Genomic DNA, 18,446 nt, shown 5'->3' on the forward strand with positions numbered 1-18,446 from the left:
ACCATTTAAGTCTCTACTAGGTGCTAAATTTAGGAACAAAAAAGCAATCCTAACTCTCAAGGAACTTACAGTTTCTACTATAATAACCTGAATGTGTCTTCAATAGAATTATGGCCTGTGGCATAGATAAAATTTTTGTAAAAGAAATTAGCTTTTTTATATATGTGGCGATATGATGATACACACAGGTTCTAATCATAAAATCATAAATTTAGAACTGGAAGGGACCTCAGAGCTCATCTGATCCAACTCTCTCATGTTATATAAGAAGACACTGGGGGAAATTTCTTGCTCTAGGACCTGGTAGCAGGACTCTTTACCTGTCCCCTAGATCCCATACCCTTTCTACTTAAAAACAAACAACCCCCTTTTTGTTATTATGGACTTGTTAAACATCAATTAATAGGAATATTTCCTATTAGTTAGGAACAGGAAATGAGAGTGTATATAATACTGTGGTCCTCTATGTACATCCTGTTTTTCAAAAGTATAAATAAAATTAACTTCTAGGTTCTCCTATCTGTCTGACTCCTACAATACTGTCTGGATTATGTCCCTCTTCTTTTGCTGTCCTTAGAATATCTTAAAAATGCTTAGTTGACACTTCTGTCTGGGGAAAAAAAAAAAAAAAAAAAAAAAATATATATATATATATATCTCCCGCATCGTTAGTCCACAGAAACTCAATCAACATATGAGAAGCATGATACAGCATCAGTATTCTGGGGTCATGAGTGATTGCTGCATTGATCATAGTTCTTTTCCATTACAATGGTGTAATCACTGTACAAATTATTTTTCTGCTTTGGCTCACTATACTGCGCACTACATTATAAACTCCTCCATTTCTAGGAAATGGCACATAATACTGTTACATTCATATAACAATGTATTCAGACATTCCTCATATATTCTTAAGATTCCAATTTTTTTTTTCTTTTACCACAAAAACAACTGCTACATATATATATATATATATATATATATATATATATATATATATATATATATATATATATATATATATATATATATATATATATACACACACACACACACACACAGTGTCCTCTTTCTTTGATTTTTTGGGACCATAATCTAGTGTTAATTTATTACTAAAGTATTCATAGTTTAGTAACTTTTTGGTTATAGTTCCAATTTGCTTTCAATGACTGGCTGGACCAATTCACAGCTTCATTAACAATGTCTATCCTCCAAAAGTTGTCATTTTCTATTTTTGTCATCTTTGTCAATCAGATGAGTTTGAAATGAAAAGTCATATTTTTTTCATTTTCATTTCTAATATTAGTGATTTGGAAGAACTTTTTCAAGAAATTATTGATAGTTTGCTTTTTTTCTCTTTAGAACTGCTTATATCTTTACTGATCTAATGGAGATAGTTTTTGTTCTTAAGTATTTTATTAATTCCTTATATATCTTAAATATAAGGCATATAAGACATATATCTTAGCCAGCTAAGCTATTTTCATTTTCCACAAAAGACCTGTCAGAAAAATGTGTTGCAAGAAAACTTTCCCAGTTCACTGTTTCTCTTCCTTTTAAAAAATTTATTTTATTCTTAAAATAACAGAATGTTTAAAAAAGAGCGAGAAAGAAAAACAGAAAAGGAATACAAAACAAAATGAAACAAAAGAGAACATTATCATGTGCCCAGGGAAAATTCAAAATATATAATAAATTACCAGATCAAGAAAGGATATATATTATGTTTCTCTTCTAATTGCATTGTATTTGTGCAAAAATTCGTAAATATTATTTTCCATTTTTCTTTTCCATCACTTCTATCTCTTATTTGGTCAAGAGGTCTTCCTCTATCCATTGTAGTGAAAGAGGTCTCCTTCCTTATTCTGTCATCCATTTGAAATTTATTAATTTCTGTCAGACTGCTTTCCAGTTTTTTCAATGGATTTGTCAATCATGAGACTTACCAGAGAAGTTGTAATTCTTAAGTTTACCAAACACTGATACTATGTTTGATTGCTTTTAAATCTCCTCCTATTGAATTTTCTTCTCTCTTCCCCCTAGCTACAGAATTCTTTCATCCTATCTATAAACACACTCAGTTCTTCCTCTTTAAAAATCCAAAACAAACCATCTCACTGTTTTGTCCTACATTATCAAGTGGGGAAAGGGTGACATAGTCATATCCATACCAAAAAATTGTTTTGGCAGCTGTGTGGAGAGAACAAGAAGCAAGAAGAAGATTAATTAGGAAGCTATTGCAAGAATCCAGGGAAAGGTGATGATAGCTTGATGTTAGAAACTATAAAAATGAAAAGGAAATATATGCAGGAAATATGAGGTTAGATTAATAAGATTTAGATATGTGGCAAGAGTGAATGAGAAGCTGAAAATGACATGGACACTATAAACTTGGGTAAGAAGAAGAATCCTGTTGCTTTTTTCAGAAATACAGACATCTGGAACGAGGAGACAATTTGGGGAGAAAGATAATAAACTGTTTTTTTTAAAATGCTCAGGTGGAGATGCTTACTGGACATAAAGCTCTAACTGTCCAATAGATAGCTGCTGATGAAGGACTGAGGCACAGGAGACTAGGGTTGGAAACAGGTATGGGAATTATCTGCAGAAAAATAATTGAACTTGTGGGAACTGATGAGATCATTGAGAGACAACATATATACAGAGAAAGGACCCAGAGTCTTGGAGGACATTCTCAGTTAGTGTGACTAGTAGTTAGTTAATTATATGGGGATGTAGCAAAGGAATATGAGAAGAGGCTGTCAGACAAACAAAAAAACTCTAAAGTAGTATCATGAAAACCAAGAGATGTGAGAGTATCCAGGGTGAAATGGTGGTCAACACTGTCAAATGCTGCACAGATGAAAAAAGAATGGATTATGAAAAAAATTTTAAGATTTAGTATTAGGAGATCATTGGGGGGCAGCTAGATGGTGCGGTGGACAGAGCACCAGTACTGAAGTGAGGAGGACCTGTGTTCAAATCTGGCCTCAGACACTTAACATTTCCTAGCTATGTGACCCTGGACAAGTCACTTAACCCCAATTGCCCCCCCCCCCCCGGGGGGAGAACCAGAAACCATTAATTACTTTGGATAGAATAATTATATGACAAGACCCAAAGCCTGACTGACCCCAAAGGGTTTAAAAGAGGAGCGGAAATGGAAGTAGTAAGTATAGACATTTTTTTTCCCCAAAAGCATTTTGCTGAAAAAGGGAGGAGATAAAGAAAAGCTAGTAAGGGGATAAACTCTAGTGAGGGTCTTTTAAAGTTCAGGGAGAAGTGAATATATTTGTAGGCAATAGGGGAAGAAACCTATTAGGGAGACTCTCAATCAGAGATATTGGGGGAAATCTCTTGGAGAAGATGAGAGGGGACAGAACTAAGGATTTATGTTGAGGCACTGGCCTTGGCAAGAGGTCACTTCTTCCTCAAAGAATAGAGTGAAAGAGGAGACAGTGGAAGATCTTGTTAGTAAAGGTGAGGTCCTTGGGGGATGATCTGAGATAGTACTCAGGAAAGATGAAGAGAAGAACAGGGCTGAGCACAGTAAGAGAGAGAAAGATGGACTGATAAAAGATGAGCATATAAAGGAACTTGGGAATTCTTGCATAAGGATCTCCTTAGGGTGGCGGCAGTACTCCAAAGTATAGCCATTCCTTTGTGTCGCTGAAATGGAATGGACAAAGTACAAGGGAGTTTTGTAGACTAAAAAACTAGGATGTTTTGGTATTTAAAGGACATAGCATGTTTATGGGATTCCCCCAAGAAGACAGGAACTGTGGGTAGAAAGGGAGATTAAGTTGTCACTAAACTCATTAACAAAAAAGGGAGAATGTCTTGGGATACCAGTAGATAAAAACCATCAGCCTTTAGGATCTGCATTACGATAAATTTGGATAGTTTGAATCTCTAAGGAACGTAAGTTGCTGAAAGACACAAAGAAAATCTGAAAATAGCAATAAAGAGTAAGGAGTCTTTTATTCCCCCAGTGGAACCCCTGAGTTGACAGAGTAGAAAATAAAATACAACCACTACTAAAAAGGACATCCAGGGAGGTGATGTCTTCCTAAGAGAGCCTGTTTCAGTAAGTGCCAGAAAATGGAAGGACAAAGAGAGAAAGAGTTTTAAAATGAAAGGAAACTTTTCATAATGGAAGGGAAACTGCAAAAGGGGCAGTAGGAAGGGGCAAGTAAATTTAGGGCAGGACAATGGAGGTGGGGACAGCAATGAAGTGAGCAGGAATGAGATTGGATGGCTAGAGTCGGGGTGTGTGTAATGCACACACATGCATGCAAAAATAATTGTTCTTTTCTAGTCATATCTTTGGTCTCATTGGAATAGGGGATGAGAAAATGCTACCTACTGGGAAATGAGTCCAGGAAGAATATCAGTGGCTAGGGAGAGCCTTGTGACAAGTGGTACTGCTGAATCCTTTGGGTTTGGGTTAAGTCAAAGCACAAGAAGGCATGAGTTATGGTAGTATGTTGGCAACCATGTGGAAGCTGAGGCAGGCGAATTCTCAGAAAACCCACCTAAGGCAAGCAAGAAAATATTAGGAAATTTTGGAAGAATAGCAAAGCAGTAGGAAATGGTTATGTTCAGGAAGCTTGGCCAGGAGGTCAGAAATGCTGCATTCTTGGAGCGCCCCCCCCCCCCCCCCCCGCCCCGCCAATTTCTCAGTCTGCAGGAATTGAGCCTCGATTCCTCCTGAAGGAGTTGTAACCTGGGCCACCCGCAAAGACACTGCTAAGAGGCAGCATGTCTACAAGGTGGTATATCTTAGAGCTTATATCTCTTCAAGCAAAAAAAAAGGTAACTTCCTCAAAGGAAGCATAACTTTTAGGTATGCTGGGAGTTTAGAGAGGGAGCAAGAGGTGATGAGTCTATGAGCTTCCAGTCTATTCATGAGTCCAGGTTTTGATTGATTACTAAATCTTGTTCTTGTTTTTCTTTTCTAAGTAGCCTCTAAATGTAGAAATACCTTCATTCTCATGGAAGTAATCTCTCTGAATCATTTGCTTTCTATCTTTCTTTTTGACAAAGCTGAATAAATAAATCATTTAAAAAAGACTTTAAAATTTCTAAACTCATTTTTAAAAATATGGTAGCTTTCTTTGAATCACTCTTAAGTTCTGAAGGAATCTTCTAAATAAGGCAGAGTTAGTCTAATTGTAAACACCATGGTCTGAACAAACCCAATGGATTATTGTCCTATCTAGAATTACTTAGGAGGAATAGGGGTTGGAGACAAGGGGAAAAAACAGAAGAGGAGAAACAGGGACTTCTCTTGAAAATCTGTTCTATAGGGGCAGCTAGGTGGTATAGTGGATAGAACACCAGCCCTGAAGTCAGGAGGACCTAAGTTCACATCTGGAATCAGACACTTAACACTTCATAGTTGTGTAATCCTGGGCAAGTCACTTAACCCTAATTGCCTCAGCAAAAAAAAAAAAAAAAAAACACCAAGAAAATTGTTTGATGGTGCAACTGAGAATTCATTGGATAATATGACATGAGCTTATGTGTTCTTTACATTTCAATGGATAATATGAAGAATTTCTAATATATTCCTTGTACTTCATTGAATAATATGACATAAATTTATATTACTTGCACTACTTTCTCAGATACAGAGGAATTCTATGTCTATAAACAATGAATCATTTAACAATGAAATTTCATTTTTTTCTACAGAAATCAAAATGAAAAGTAATACTTTTTATAGTTAAAAAAAAATTTACAATTTGGATGTCTGAAACCTAAGGAATAAATGTAGAGCTACACCAAGCTAACAATCTGAAGTCAACTTCAATCAATTTCTCTTCTTTGAATCCTTATTCAATCCACCATCTCCTAATTCTTTCAGGAAGCATTCCAGAGAGGGCTGCTTCTAACATGTCTACAATCACACCATCTTAGTCCAGGTAATGATAACATCTTATTCCTTGACTGCATTTATTCCAGATGGTGACATTACCTCATATATAGTTTACAACAGCACCTAGGATGCTCTCTGCCCTTAAGATCTCCCTCTAAATAATAGGAAAACAAATTTTGCTTTATATTCTTTCCTCCTATTCAAGAATGTAGTGACTCACCTTTGTAAGATCTCCAAATAACTCCCACCTAGTCAAGCATATTCTATGTTGTTTCCATTTTTCCCAGATTAGAATAAGAATGTTTTGTTATTGAAAAGAGAAATATGTACTTCTTTAACCTAAGTGTTGTTAACTATACTATAACTATACTATACTATAACTATACTAGAAAAAAGTATAGGATTATACTATCAGTGGCTGAATACTATGCTAAGCACTGAGAAAAGAAAGGCAAGAAAAAAATTCCTGCCCTCAAGGAGCTCATAATCTCATGAGAGCCTACATGCAAAGATTTGTACAAGATAGATACAGAATAACTTGGGAGTGATCTCAGAGGGAAGGCGCTAGCATTAAAAGAGAGACTAAGAAAGTGTTCTTCAGTGTTCTTGAAGAGAGTGGTATTTTAGCTGAGACTTAAAAGTGAAAAAAGTCACTTTCCTTCTGAGTCTGTTTCCTTATCTGTTAAAACAAGAAAATCAGATTATTTTTGTGCAGTTCACCAAGGCCCTTTGCTTTTCCCAAGTTCATGTGTTCCTATATCTCACTTAAATAGTTCCCACCATTTTTGAATATGCCTTTTCTATCTAGACTGCACAAGCCTATCCTTAAAAATCTGAGTAAAGACTCACTTCCTATAAGAACCTTCCCATAATGAGCCCCAAGTGACTTTTCCCAGTACTTGCATATTCATTTTGTTCTTTTGCATTTGCTGACATACTTTGTGAACATACTATTACATGTATTGTATCTATTTGATATATAATAAATGCAAAAAAGAACAGATAAACAAACGCTATTCATTAATATTGTATATAAGCATAACATGGAGAATGATTTCTGTATATATATGTTTTTGCATACAAATAGTGCTGTTAATAAGACCCTTCACTAAAGTTCTACCCAGATACTTTATTGTGAAATACAAGTGGCCCTGGATTCTTAAAAAAGCAAAAACACTGCTAGATCTTATCATGCTAGAAATGTTTCAAGTTTAGACTATTTGTTGACCTGCACTGGATATGGCCAAAACCAATTTCTCTAGGTGCTTTTCTTTTCTTTTGGCGAGGAAATTGGAGTTAAGTGACTTGATCAGGGTCACAAAGCTATCTGAGCTAATCCAAAGCAGGATTAGAACTCAGTTCCTCCTGAATCCAGGGCCAGTGCTATGCCCACTGCACCATCTATTGCCCTAACCAATTTCTGTAAATGTTCAGATACTAACTCAAACTCACAAGTAAGAAGCGAGAAATCTGAACTTCAAAATTGGTCAAATTATTCTATTACATGAATTAAAGTTCTTAAAGACCAAACCTAAAAAGTAGCTTGAGGGGACAGCTAGGTGCCGCAGTGGATAGAGCAACAGCCCTGAATTCGGGAGGACCTGAGTTCAAATTTGGTCTCAGACACTTAACACTTCCTAGCTGTGTGACCCTGGGCAAGTCACTTAACCCCAGCCTCAGGGGGGGGAAAAAAGTAGCTTGATCTTATTATACTTATTCAACTTCAAAGAAAAGAATTTTTGTGATAGCAAAGTCAACTCTCACATCTGTACCAGTATCTAACATGGTAGCAATTCATATGGGAGGTACACTCATACACAAGTTGAATATAATTATCATAGCATTTGAAACCCACTATTCATATATTCTCTAATTGGATTTTAGGCCACTAATAGTCTAAAAGAAGATGGAAATGAAGTATAAAGCTATCTACACTTTTCAACGTCAAACATAAGTTATCTTCATATTCCTCAATACTTTGTTCTTGGCTGCTCATTCCTACAGATACAAAAACAAAAAAGACTACACTAAAACAAATATAGGTCTAGAAAAAATTCTCTATAGTACATTTCTAAGAATTAAACTTTCTATGCATGTTTCTATTTTTAAATAGGTCAAAGACTGGTACTTCTGGATCCAGGATTATAGATTCCAAACTAGTTTCCATCTTTTCAACAGCCAAAGGCCTCAGCCAATTGTTTCAAAAATGGATGACCAATTACTTGTCAGAGATTCTGCTCAATCCCTGTTGGACCACATTGTTTCCAAGGTAACTTTTAACTAAGAGATTCTGTTCCCCATCCCAAGAGAACAGATAAGACTACTGAACAGCACAAAATCCATTGGCTCTATCAGAAAAGCAATTCAAAGTACTTGCCCTACTGATAGTTATTTGAAAAAATTTGTGTAAGACAAATAACATTAAATGCATTGAGAATTGGAAGGTATGGAGAGATAAATACTATTTTTAAAAATTCTATGAGGAACAATTTGAATAAATCTGAATTTCTACTTAACAGGGTATGTTTAAAGCAATATATATATGACAGTAATCAAAATATTTGTATAGCCAAATTTTCCAAGGATTGAGTGCAGTTAATGAAGCAATATCCATTACAATTTAACATCAACAAACATTATTATGTACAGAATACTGACCTAGGGAAGGTACAAAGTTCAACTAAAGCAATAACAGTCTTCATGGAATTTATTACTTCCTAGAGTTCAAAAGATTCACAAGCAATTAAAATATGAATTTTATCTCAAGTTGAGACCATGTGCCTGGCATAGTGTTGGTGCACACGGTAGCAAAATAGCTAGCACACAAAAGATGCTTAATAAGTACTTGTTTCCCCATTCCTTACAAAAAGATACATTCAAATAATGGGAGAAGTTTGCTATTTGAGATTCAAAGGAAGAACTGTTGCTAATGGGAATAGGGAGAGAGAAAGTAACTTTTGAGCTGAGTGTTAAAGGAAGGTTCCAATTTCAAGTAGAAGCAGAAGAGGTTTTGGGGACAAAATAACAGCTTGGATAGTAAAGGACATATATGGAGAACAGTGAGTACTCCAGGCTGGCATACTTAGAATAGTATAAGTTTTAAAAAGTATTATGGAAGGCTTTGAATGATAATTTATATACCTTGTAATTTATTTAGTACATAGCAAGGAGCCAACAGACAGTTTTCCGCAGAGGAGAATGATGTATTCAGATATGTCCATAAAGAAAATTAATCAGGCAGTTGGAGCTGTTAGAGGATAGAACACAACTGGGGGCTTACAATTGTGGTTAAAGTGTTAGGTAATGAGGGACAATATTTAAAATTGGCACTGGGAATACAGATGAGAAAGTCTTGAAAGGTGTAGAGAAAAAAATAAGACTTGATAATGACTGGAGGTCTATCTGAGGTTATAGAGTAAAATCAACAATTATAATAAAGTTTCAAACAAGACCAACTAGTTGAATGGGGGTATCATTGAAACAAAGAGTCAAGTTTTTGGAGAAACGTGTAGCTTTGGACATCAGGGACTTTTAAATTACTAATGGCACATGCACATGATAATTTCCCATAGAGTCTGAGACATAAGTATGAAGTTTAGATGGGGTTAATCAGGACTAGAGAGACTTGGAAAGCAAGGGAGAAACAAAGAAAGTCTGTCAACTTGCTAAACTACACACGAAAACCTCATTTTAGCAATTTCAACTTCTTCTGTTAAATGTTCTATAGGCCATGGACATGAATAATGTTTGAATCTGGCCTGTTATCTAAGTCTGACTACTATCTAATTAGGATGCTAACTATAATAAAATTTCTAAAAAGTGGTAAAAGAATAAAGGGGACATAATAGCTCATAAGAGACTATATTGTGGCTGTGACACTAACAGAACAATAATTATGGGGATGATATTCAAAACGGCAAAATATTGTATAGTTTAAATAGTTGGACTTAATACTGCTCAAAAAACAAAATACCAAGCCCCTAGTTTACAATAGAAGGAAGCTTAGGTACCAACATATAGAATGAATTTTTATCATTATTATTTTTTTTGGAAAATTAAGCTTATTAGATAAATTGTTACTTTAGGTGAAAAGGCAAATAAAGCTTCCAAACAAGGTCTATTTTTCTGCCAATATCCACAAAAAGAAAGATAATAATCAAGATAGTGCTGACATCTACTGGCAAAAGAGAAGAATCTCTGAGGACCGTAAGGTAGAGGCCCCACAATAAAGGCCTATCTATACCTAAGGATTCACCTCAACTTCCCTACAAAAGATAAATCGAGCAGTGTACTATATCATGTTTTATAGATAAGCATAAAAATGTGACTGTGAAGATCTGGGGGAAAACTGCAGATAGATGGGGAATTTTAAGAGATGAGGTAAGAGCTTAGGGAGAGGGAATCCTTCCATGAGATCATGTCTGACTAAACCTGCTAATTAAAAAAATTCAAACACAAGTCTCTAGGTTTTATATCAGACTTCTAAAGAAACGATGTCTTAAAATCATTCTAAACTTGTAAAATTCCTCCCAATTTGTTTTTAAATCGCCAGCAATAAAAATGTCCAAAGCCACTGGCCAAAAGCAATACATATTAGGCCAATTTTCAGAAATCACAAAGGTACATGACCTCAGGGAAGAATTCCTATTTTTTGGGAAAAAATTTAACGAATATTTAAACATCATAAATGTAGAGTGGAATTTACTTGGAAAACAGGGCCAGCCTTGTTTACAATTTATTCTTCAGCAGAAGAATGTTGTATCATGCAGAGCCTGGCACAGCTGACTAGAAGGGCTTCGACTTTATGCGCTTTCTTCCTCACACTGGGGTGATGTGCACAGAGACAAAATTCGAACCCACTCTACGTGGCCACACACTCTGCACCACAGAAAGCGCCAGCACACCCAAGTGCGATGTCTTTGTCTTCTAGAAACAGCCCGCAGTTTTCGCTTCTTACTCATACTGTGGTTTTTTCAAACCGCACACCAAAATGCCCACCTTCTGTAATCTTCTCCTTAGCCCATTCAGAGAGAAAATCACTGAAAGGAAGCAGAACGGGCGTGAGCGGGATCGTGGCCAGCCCGAGCCAAGCCCCCATGACAGGTTCTGTAACTCTCCGAGGGAGCCGGACGCGGTCCGGAATCAAAGGTTCCACACAAGGGGTGGAAGTAAAGGACTCTCAGTTGGAGGAGAAGGGCCGGAGGGGGGGGAGGGGGGCGGCGAATGTCCCAAAGCCTCCTTTCCCGGGGTTTCCGGAAGGCTCCGGTGGGCCCCGGGGCAGGGCGGGGGAAACACACTCCAGTGGCCCCGGGTCGCGGGGCTCGCGGGTAAAGGCGCGGGGGTTTTAGCCCAGCTGCCCGGGGGACGGGGAGCTAGTGGGAAACAATACCTCCCACCCTCCCACTCCAGCGAGAGGAAGCCGGCCCGTCCCGACAGGAGACAGGGGACAGACTTGAAGCCCCGGCCCCCGGACGAGAGGGCAGGACTGGGTGCGCAGGAGCGGGGCGGCCCTGGGCCGCTCTGGGCAGGGGGGAAAGGGAGGCCGTGTCCCGGCACCAGGACCTTACCGGAGCGGGTCGCCCCGGGGGAGGGGGCGCCGGGCACGCCCCTCCCTCCCCGCCCTCGGTGGTTGGACGCGGGGCCGGGGGTGTGTGGGGGAGGAGTCCCTCCCCCACAGCCCGGCAGGCGGGGGCGAGGCCGGGCCGGGGGTAGGGGGAGCCTTACCAGGCGGAGCTGGCTGATCTCGTCGTAGGACATAAAGCTGAGGATGTTCTCGATGGCCACGATGGGCAACGCCACCAGCGTGTTGTTGTGAGGCAGCTGGTCCAAGGCCAGAGACGGGGAGGCCGGCGACTGGGGTCCCAGCAGCGGCGGCTGCGGCGGGGGCAGCGGCGACAGCCTCTGGGACGCCCCCGCGGCCAGAGAAGAGCCGCCGCCGCAGCTGCCACCGCCTCCTTCCTCCGCCATCCACTCCTCCGTCACCGCCGCCATCTTGGGGGGAGGGTTGGATGCCTTCCCCCTGCTGCAAGGGGAAAAGGGACACTTCCTGTACGTCACTTCCTCCTCCTCTGCCCTCTTCCCTCCTCCTCCACCGAGGGTGGGGGTGCACTGCGGGGAGAGAGAAGAGCCGAGAACTGGGCGGGGGAGGAGGGAGGAGCGAGGCGTGTCCCTCAGGAGGCGAAGTCACTTGCGCTGGAGGGGATCTTCGAGTCCCGAGCCACTTCCTTCATTCGGTAGCGGACACCCGCCCTGACACCAGGAGCGCTCCGGCCTAGCTCTCCCAGGTCCTGAGGGGGCCAATCAGTATTTGAATCTGGATCCTCTGCCTCCAGCAATCATTAAGCGCCTACTGTGTGCCAGGCACTGTGCTAAGCCAGAGGCGGAGGCTGTCCTCAAGGAGCTTAGCATCCAAGGGGGCCCAAACTAGCAGACCAAAGGACACAAAGTAGCTATATGCAAGCTAAATAGCGAATAATTAATAGATAGAAAGCGCTGGAATGAGGCGCAGCTGGGTAAGACTTCCTGGAGAAGGTGGGATTTTTGTCCAGAAGGTCGGTGGTCAGAGAAGCGAGAGCCGTGGGGGAGGGGACAACGGAAGGCCACTTTTTGTTGTATTGAATGGACTATTGTGTTTGAGAGAGAAAGAATGGGCCTGGCAGCAGCAGGGAGGATCTGGGTTCAAGTTCTGACACGTGGCTGTGTGTCCATGGGCAAGTCACTTCTCCACAGTAGCCCAGGCCATTCTCTAACCACCGCCCCTAGGGAGAGCGAGGGGCGTGAGCAGGATTGTTCTCTTTACCCCCCCCCCCTCCCAGTACTGACTCACTACCAGACTCAAACTTCGGTCCAGACTCCTGGGGGCCTCTGAAACCCTTTCAGAAGGGCTTCAAATTAAAAATTAATTTTTATTTCTGACATGGTAAATATCCATAACTGTAATCTACAAATATCTATAAAATATTTATAAATATATAAATACAATTTTTAAATTTATAACATGGCAAATGTGCATAAATTATCTATTAATGTAATTTTTATTTTGAAGAAGGTAAATACCTATAAATATAATCTAAATATCTACAAATATAATATTTATAAAAACATAAGTATAATTTCACTTTTAATATGATAAATGTCCATAAATATAATCTACAAATATCTACATAAAACTTATAAATCTATATTTTTATTTTGAATATGGCAAAATATCTTTTTTTTCTTTTTTTTTTCTGAGGCCAGGGTCACACAGCTAGGAAGTGTTAAGTGTCCGGGATCAGATTTGAACTCTGGTCCTCCTGAATTTAAGGCTGGTACTCTATCCACTGCGCCCCCTAGCTACCCCCATGGCAAAATATCTATAAATATAACAAACTCTGGATAGATCCTCAGTAAAGAGATACTGCGAATAAAAGTTTGAGAATCACTGTCCTAGATGGATTTCCTAGTTTATACGCCACATCTGTGCTTTGGGAAGTTGTATCAAAGAATATATAATTTTTTTCAAAAACATTTTTTAGCTCCAAGCCCCCAGAGATATGTTCTGGCAAAACACCTCTTCATTAAGTATCTCTCTTTCCTATCCTTTCCACTTAGCTACTTCTTCAATTGCCTTCTCACTGTAAGTATACTCAGAGTAGTCGATCTCTGTGGATAAATGTTTATAAAGACAAAATAAATTCTTAAAGAAAGGCAAACCCAGTCTGCCTCTACAAGAGGGAAAAGCTCCAAGATCCCAGGAGGGAGCCCAAGGAAGGGAATAACCCCTTTGGGGTCTGTGATGGTGGTAGGAGGGTAATGCAGTTACATATTCATCTCAACACTGTTCGTGATTATTTAGTTTGTACAGCCTTTTTCCCAAAGTCTTAGACCAGAGTTCTCAAACTAGGGCCCTGGGTCAGATGCGGCCCTGAGGACGTTTATACGGCCCACCCGGTTATGGCAAATGGGCTGAGGGGCGGAGACAGAATGTGAGCTTTTGTTTTTACTCTAGTCCGGCCTCCCACAGTCTGAGGGACAGTGAACTGGCCCCCTATTTAAAAAGTTTGAGGACCATTGGTCTATATAATAAGATATACATAAACAACAGCACATATAATCAAATATGCAAGCAACAAAATTATTCGTGAATAACAGGCAAATTACTTGCGATGTATAAATATTCAATAATTACCATATTCATCAATGAACATATTCAATTACTTAAGTGCAAGACATCTTTCATAGTTAAACATTATTGTTATCTGATTTCAATTCTCTCTATACCAATGCTTCAGAATTTGTCCAATCTTAACTACTTTTTTGATTTCCAGACTCATATCTTCAATTGCCTATTAGACAGTCTCAACAAGTTCAAAACTGAACTCATTATCTTATGCACACTCCTCACTTCCCAACTTCTTTTTTTCTGTCATGGATGCCCATTTTCCTAGTTGCCCAGGCTCCCATCCTTGATGTCATCCTCATTTCTCACTCTCCCTCATCTCCAATAAGCTGTTTTGACTTGAATAACATTTCTTGTATACTTCTTGTACTACAACCACTCTGGTGAGGGTCCTGACATCACCTCATGCCTAGATTATTGCAGTAGCTTGCTGGTTTCTCTTCAGACATTCCCACCTTCTGACTGATTACCTGAGTTTTTACTGGCCATGCCTCGGTCCTGGAATTCTCTTCATTTTTGTCTCCCAGATTCCTTGACTTAGTTCAAGTCTCAACTAAAAGCCATATGCTGCAAGAAGCCTTTTTTAGTCTTCTCTTCCCAGGGCCCTCCGTCTGAGACTACCCTCAATTCTTGTTTGCACATAGTTGTTTTCATGTTATACTCCCCATTAGAGTGAGCTCCTTGAACACGGACACTTTTTGTTCTGTGCCTATTTGTATAGTTAGTGCATAGTATAATGCCAGAGTCTCCTTAAACTGCCCTACCTCAGTCATTCTACCCCAAACCTCAGACTATCATACCACCCTTCCCTCTTGATCATCAGAATAATTGATAAGAATAAAAGCTCTTATATTTTAGAATATCAGATGCTGTTCCCCATCCCAATCTATTAGAATATCAGATACTTTTCCTCATCAGAATATCAGGTAATCTTCTCATCTCAGGTGACTCCCCATCATGTCATCCTCACCCATTATGTCAATGTCTCTGACTCCCTATAAAGAATCTTTATACTCCACATTCGACACTTGGGAAACCAGAGACCAATCCAGTCAACTGGCTTACTCTCCAACAAATTAAATAATTATAACTCTCTAACATCTATCTCCTCTCAGTTTCTTTGGCATTACAATAGTTAGCTTTGAAAACAATGAATAATAAGATATATGTGGGTGTGTGTATATGTGTATGTGTTATATGTAGGTAATAAAAAGCAAACAGTCTGCAATGGTAATTTTTTGGTTTTATATTGGATCCTTTATGTTCTGCTATGTACGTAGACATTTTTTAAATTTGGTATTTGTTTAAAATGTTTAAAAAAGATTGTACAAGGCATGCCATGTGTCCACTGAGATTATTGTTCTCATCTCATTGTCTCTAAAATGTTCAGTGCTTGGGCTGTGAGCCCTCTTTAGGGTGATAAAGTGTACTTCTGGATTCCTGGATGCTAACCAACGCTATTGTCTGTTAGTACACTGTAGAGGACCAGGCCTAAGTGCTAAACTCGGAAAGCCTGGGGTTAAAAGGGACTGTACCAGGAAGGGGCAGGCCAGTTTTCCCAAAGCCCCCCGGCTGTGAATCATAACACTTCTTAAGGAATTGCAAATCAGCCTTTACTAACAGGCTGGCAGATATTGCTTGTGAATTGTAAATGAATAACTCAGAGGGAAGAGGAGAGAGGTCAGAGAACACAACTGCCTCTCAGTCTCCTAGTACCATTATCATCCTCTCACATGAAGGGATCTATTCTGCTGGTCAGAATTAGATCCCCAGAAGCCATTAGCAGGTGGCTCCCTGTAACAGTATACTTTAAAAGTCTTAGTCCTAGACAAGATGGATCCTGGAAATCCATGTAATCCTTTTAATCTTTTTTTCTGAGCTACTTAACAACTAAGAAAGCTTTATGGTTCCTGATTGGATATGGTTGGGCACTTCTTATTGACCTGTTAATCTTCAAAATACAGTTTATATATTTTTTATTATCATAGCTTTTTATTTATATAGATGAGGATACCAAGGCAAACAGGGTTAAGTGACTTGCCTAGGGTCACACAACTAGTAAATGTCTGAAGCTATAGTTGAACTCAGGTTTGCTGACTCCAAGTCTGGTACTCTATCCACTGCACCTCCCCATCTCTCCGCAGCTTTCCTATGTACTGGTACTTAGGGATAAAGAATCTATGTACCATAAGCAAGATTCAAACATAATATTGCCTATGTGTCGACTGAGGGTTTTTTCTCTACTTCAATACCTGATTAGATTTATCATCAAAAAATGCCTACATGTCACAGAGAAGAGAATTTTTGATCATGAAAGACATGCATATGTTTAAAATTTGTTTCTTGTCTTTTTCTTAGTCTTAGTCTTTGGACTAGGAGACTGTAGATTGCAAAGTCATTGGTTTTTAGATTAATATTGTTGCGCCACAGTTCTCTTTTAATGTCCTGACCCAGTTCCCTAATTGTTCTATTCAGTTACTCTGCCTCAGGTTATAACCATTCCCTCTTAAAGTTAGGATAAAGATCTTGTATCTTAGACCTTAGGCTATATTTATTCCCTCTTAATGTTTATCCATTTTAGACATCATTAGAATATCAGGAGCCTCTCTAGTACTTCCCTCCATTATGCCTGCCTCCATTATATCATCCTCATCCTGGGGTCCTCCCCCCCATTAGGTCATCCCCATCCAGGCACCTCCTCCATTATGTCATTGTTCTTGTTACCCTATAAAAGAATGCTGTATCCGATATTCAAGGCTGGATTCTTTGAGATGATAGTCTCCTTCAGCCCTGGGACCAAACATGGATCCATTGGTCCCAGTAAATCTCTCCTTTTAATAAATTCTGTATTGAATACTCTCTAATCTCTGTCTTGCTCAGTTTCTCCAGCATTACAATATTCCTTGAGGTCAGGCAGCTTCTTGTCTACAGTGGTTCAATAAATAATGATGACACCTCAGATATGTATGGGTTTTTTTATTTTGCTAAGCGTTTTCAACCATTTTGGTTTTTTGCATTCTATTATGAAATGAAGTTTGCAAAGCAAAAAAAGTATTTAAAATAACTGTGTCCTCTGGGAAGAGAGTATAATATAGTCTGCTTTTAGAGTGCTCATTTTGGAGTTCTGGAGCAGTGTCAAAAATACAGTATCTGAAGATCACAAGAGAAATAAGCAAAAAGCTATAAAAATAGTGAGAGGGGACTAGAACATTCAAGTGCTAATGGGAAAAAAGAGCATGTGAAAAATGGGCAGAGAAGATCAATTTGAAATATCAAGGTGAAAGAGGGTCAACTCATAAAGGGGTTTGTTAAAACTGCATTCAGAGATTTGGCATTCTTTTCTCATTGACTAGGGACAGTTAGGTGGTGCAGTGGATAGAGCACTGATAGTTTGGAATTCAAATCCAGCCTTAAGCACTTATTAGCTATGTGATCTTGGGCAAGACACTATTTGCCTCAGTTTCCTCATCTGTAAAATGAGCTAGAGAAGGAAATGACAAGCCACTACTGTATCCTTGCTAAGAATACTCCAAATGGGGTCATGAATAGTGGTACATGACTGAAACAATTAAGTAATAACTCCATTGACTGAACAAATTGTCAACTCTTTCAGACTTGAACTATTACAAAAATCCTTAGCCTTCTACCTTGAGTATTTGGTCTTATGTACATTTCATTGCTGACATATGTTTACATAATCTATTGTGCTCTTCTCCATTGCCCTTTAGATCCTTTATAATTTTGATTCTTTAAAGATTATTTTTTTCATAATATAGCCACATAACATGATTGGAGGACATTTTTGTTTACCTAGATATGATTTCCACAATGTGGAAACTGCCTCACCAATGTAGGTCTACAAGTGCTCTATAATTTATGATATTAAGAGAATTGTCTGGAAGGTCTTAGAAGTGAAATGCTTTTTCTTAGGTCACACAAAAGGCAGAATTGGAATCCAGGTTTTTCTGGCTTGAAGATTAGCTCTCTATTGTTATGGACCACAACTTGAAACAAGGTGCTAAGTCAGTGGAATTGATAGAGACAATGGTTGTTTAGTATAATGTTTAACAGTTCACTAGTTCAGTACATGTACTTAGTACATGTTCCACAAGATTCACACCTATGAGGACAGAAGATGTAAGCTTGGACAAGCTCAGTCAGAAGGAGAACTAGGGAAGAACAGAGAAGTAGTGGCAGTCCTCCTGCCTCCCCCACAGAAACCGAGACACATTCAGCAGGACCTCAAGAAGCTGGCAGAAGCAGAGAAGACAAAGGACTGGCGGCAGGAGCCAAGGAGAGAGATAGGCCTCTAAGAAAGCTAACTGGAACCCAGGAAAGGAGACAAGACTTGGAAAGAGACAATAAAGGATTTGGACTTTAATTCCTGGCTGCACTTGTGAT

General features: G+C 39.1%; 1 protein-coding gene across 2 annotated transcripts in view; it reads right to left on the bottom strand.

The window, feature by feature from the left end:
* FBXO28 (F-box protein 28) overlaps positions 1-11,914 on the bottom strand; it is a 54,318-nt gene extending 42,404 nt beyond the window's left edge. The window contains exon 1 of one of the 2 annotated variants that reach the window (XM_074262640.1): positions 11,609-11,907. In XM_074262640.1, the coding sequence (XP_074118741.1) occupies positions 11,609-11,875 (267 nt within the window). In that variant the 5' untranslated portion in view covers positions 11,876-11,907. Of the gene's footprint in view, positions 1-11,608 lie in introns of both variants that reach the window. The other variant, XM_074262641.1, reaches the window with a different exon arrangement.
* Positions 11,915-18,446: the final 6,532 nt, after the last annotated feature.

Source organism: Sminthopsis crassicaudata, chromosome 4 (assembly GCF_048593235.1).
Source record: "Sminthopsis crassicaudata isolate SCR6 chromosome 4, ASM4859323v1, whole genome shotgun sequence".
Taxonomy (NCBI): Eukaryota; Metazoa; Chordata; class Mammalia; order Dasyuromorphia; family Dasyuridae; genus Sminthopsis; species Sminthopsis crassicaudata.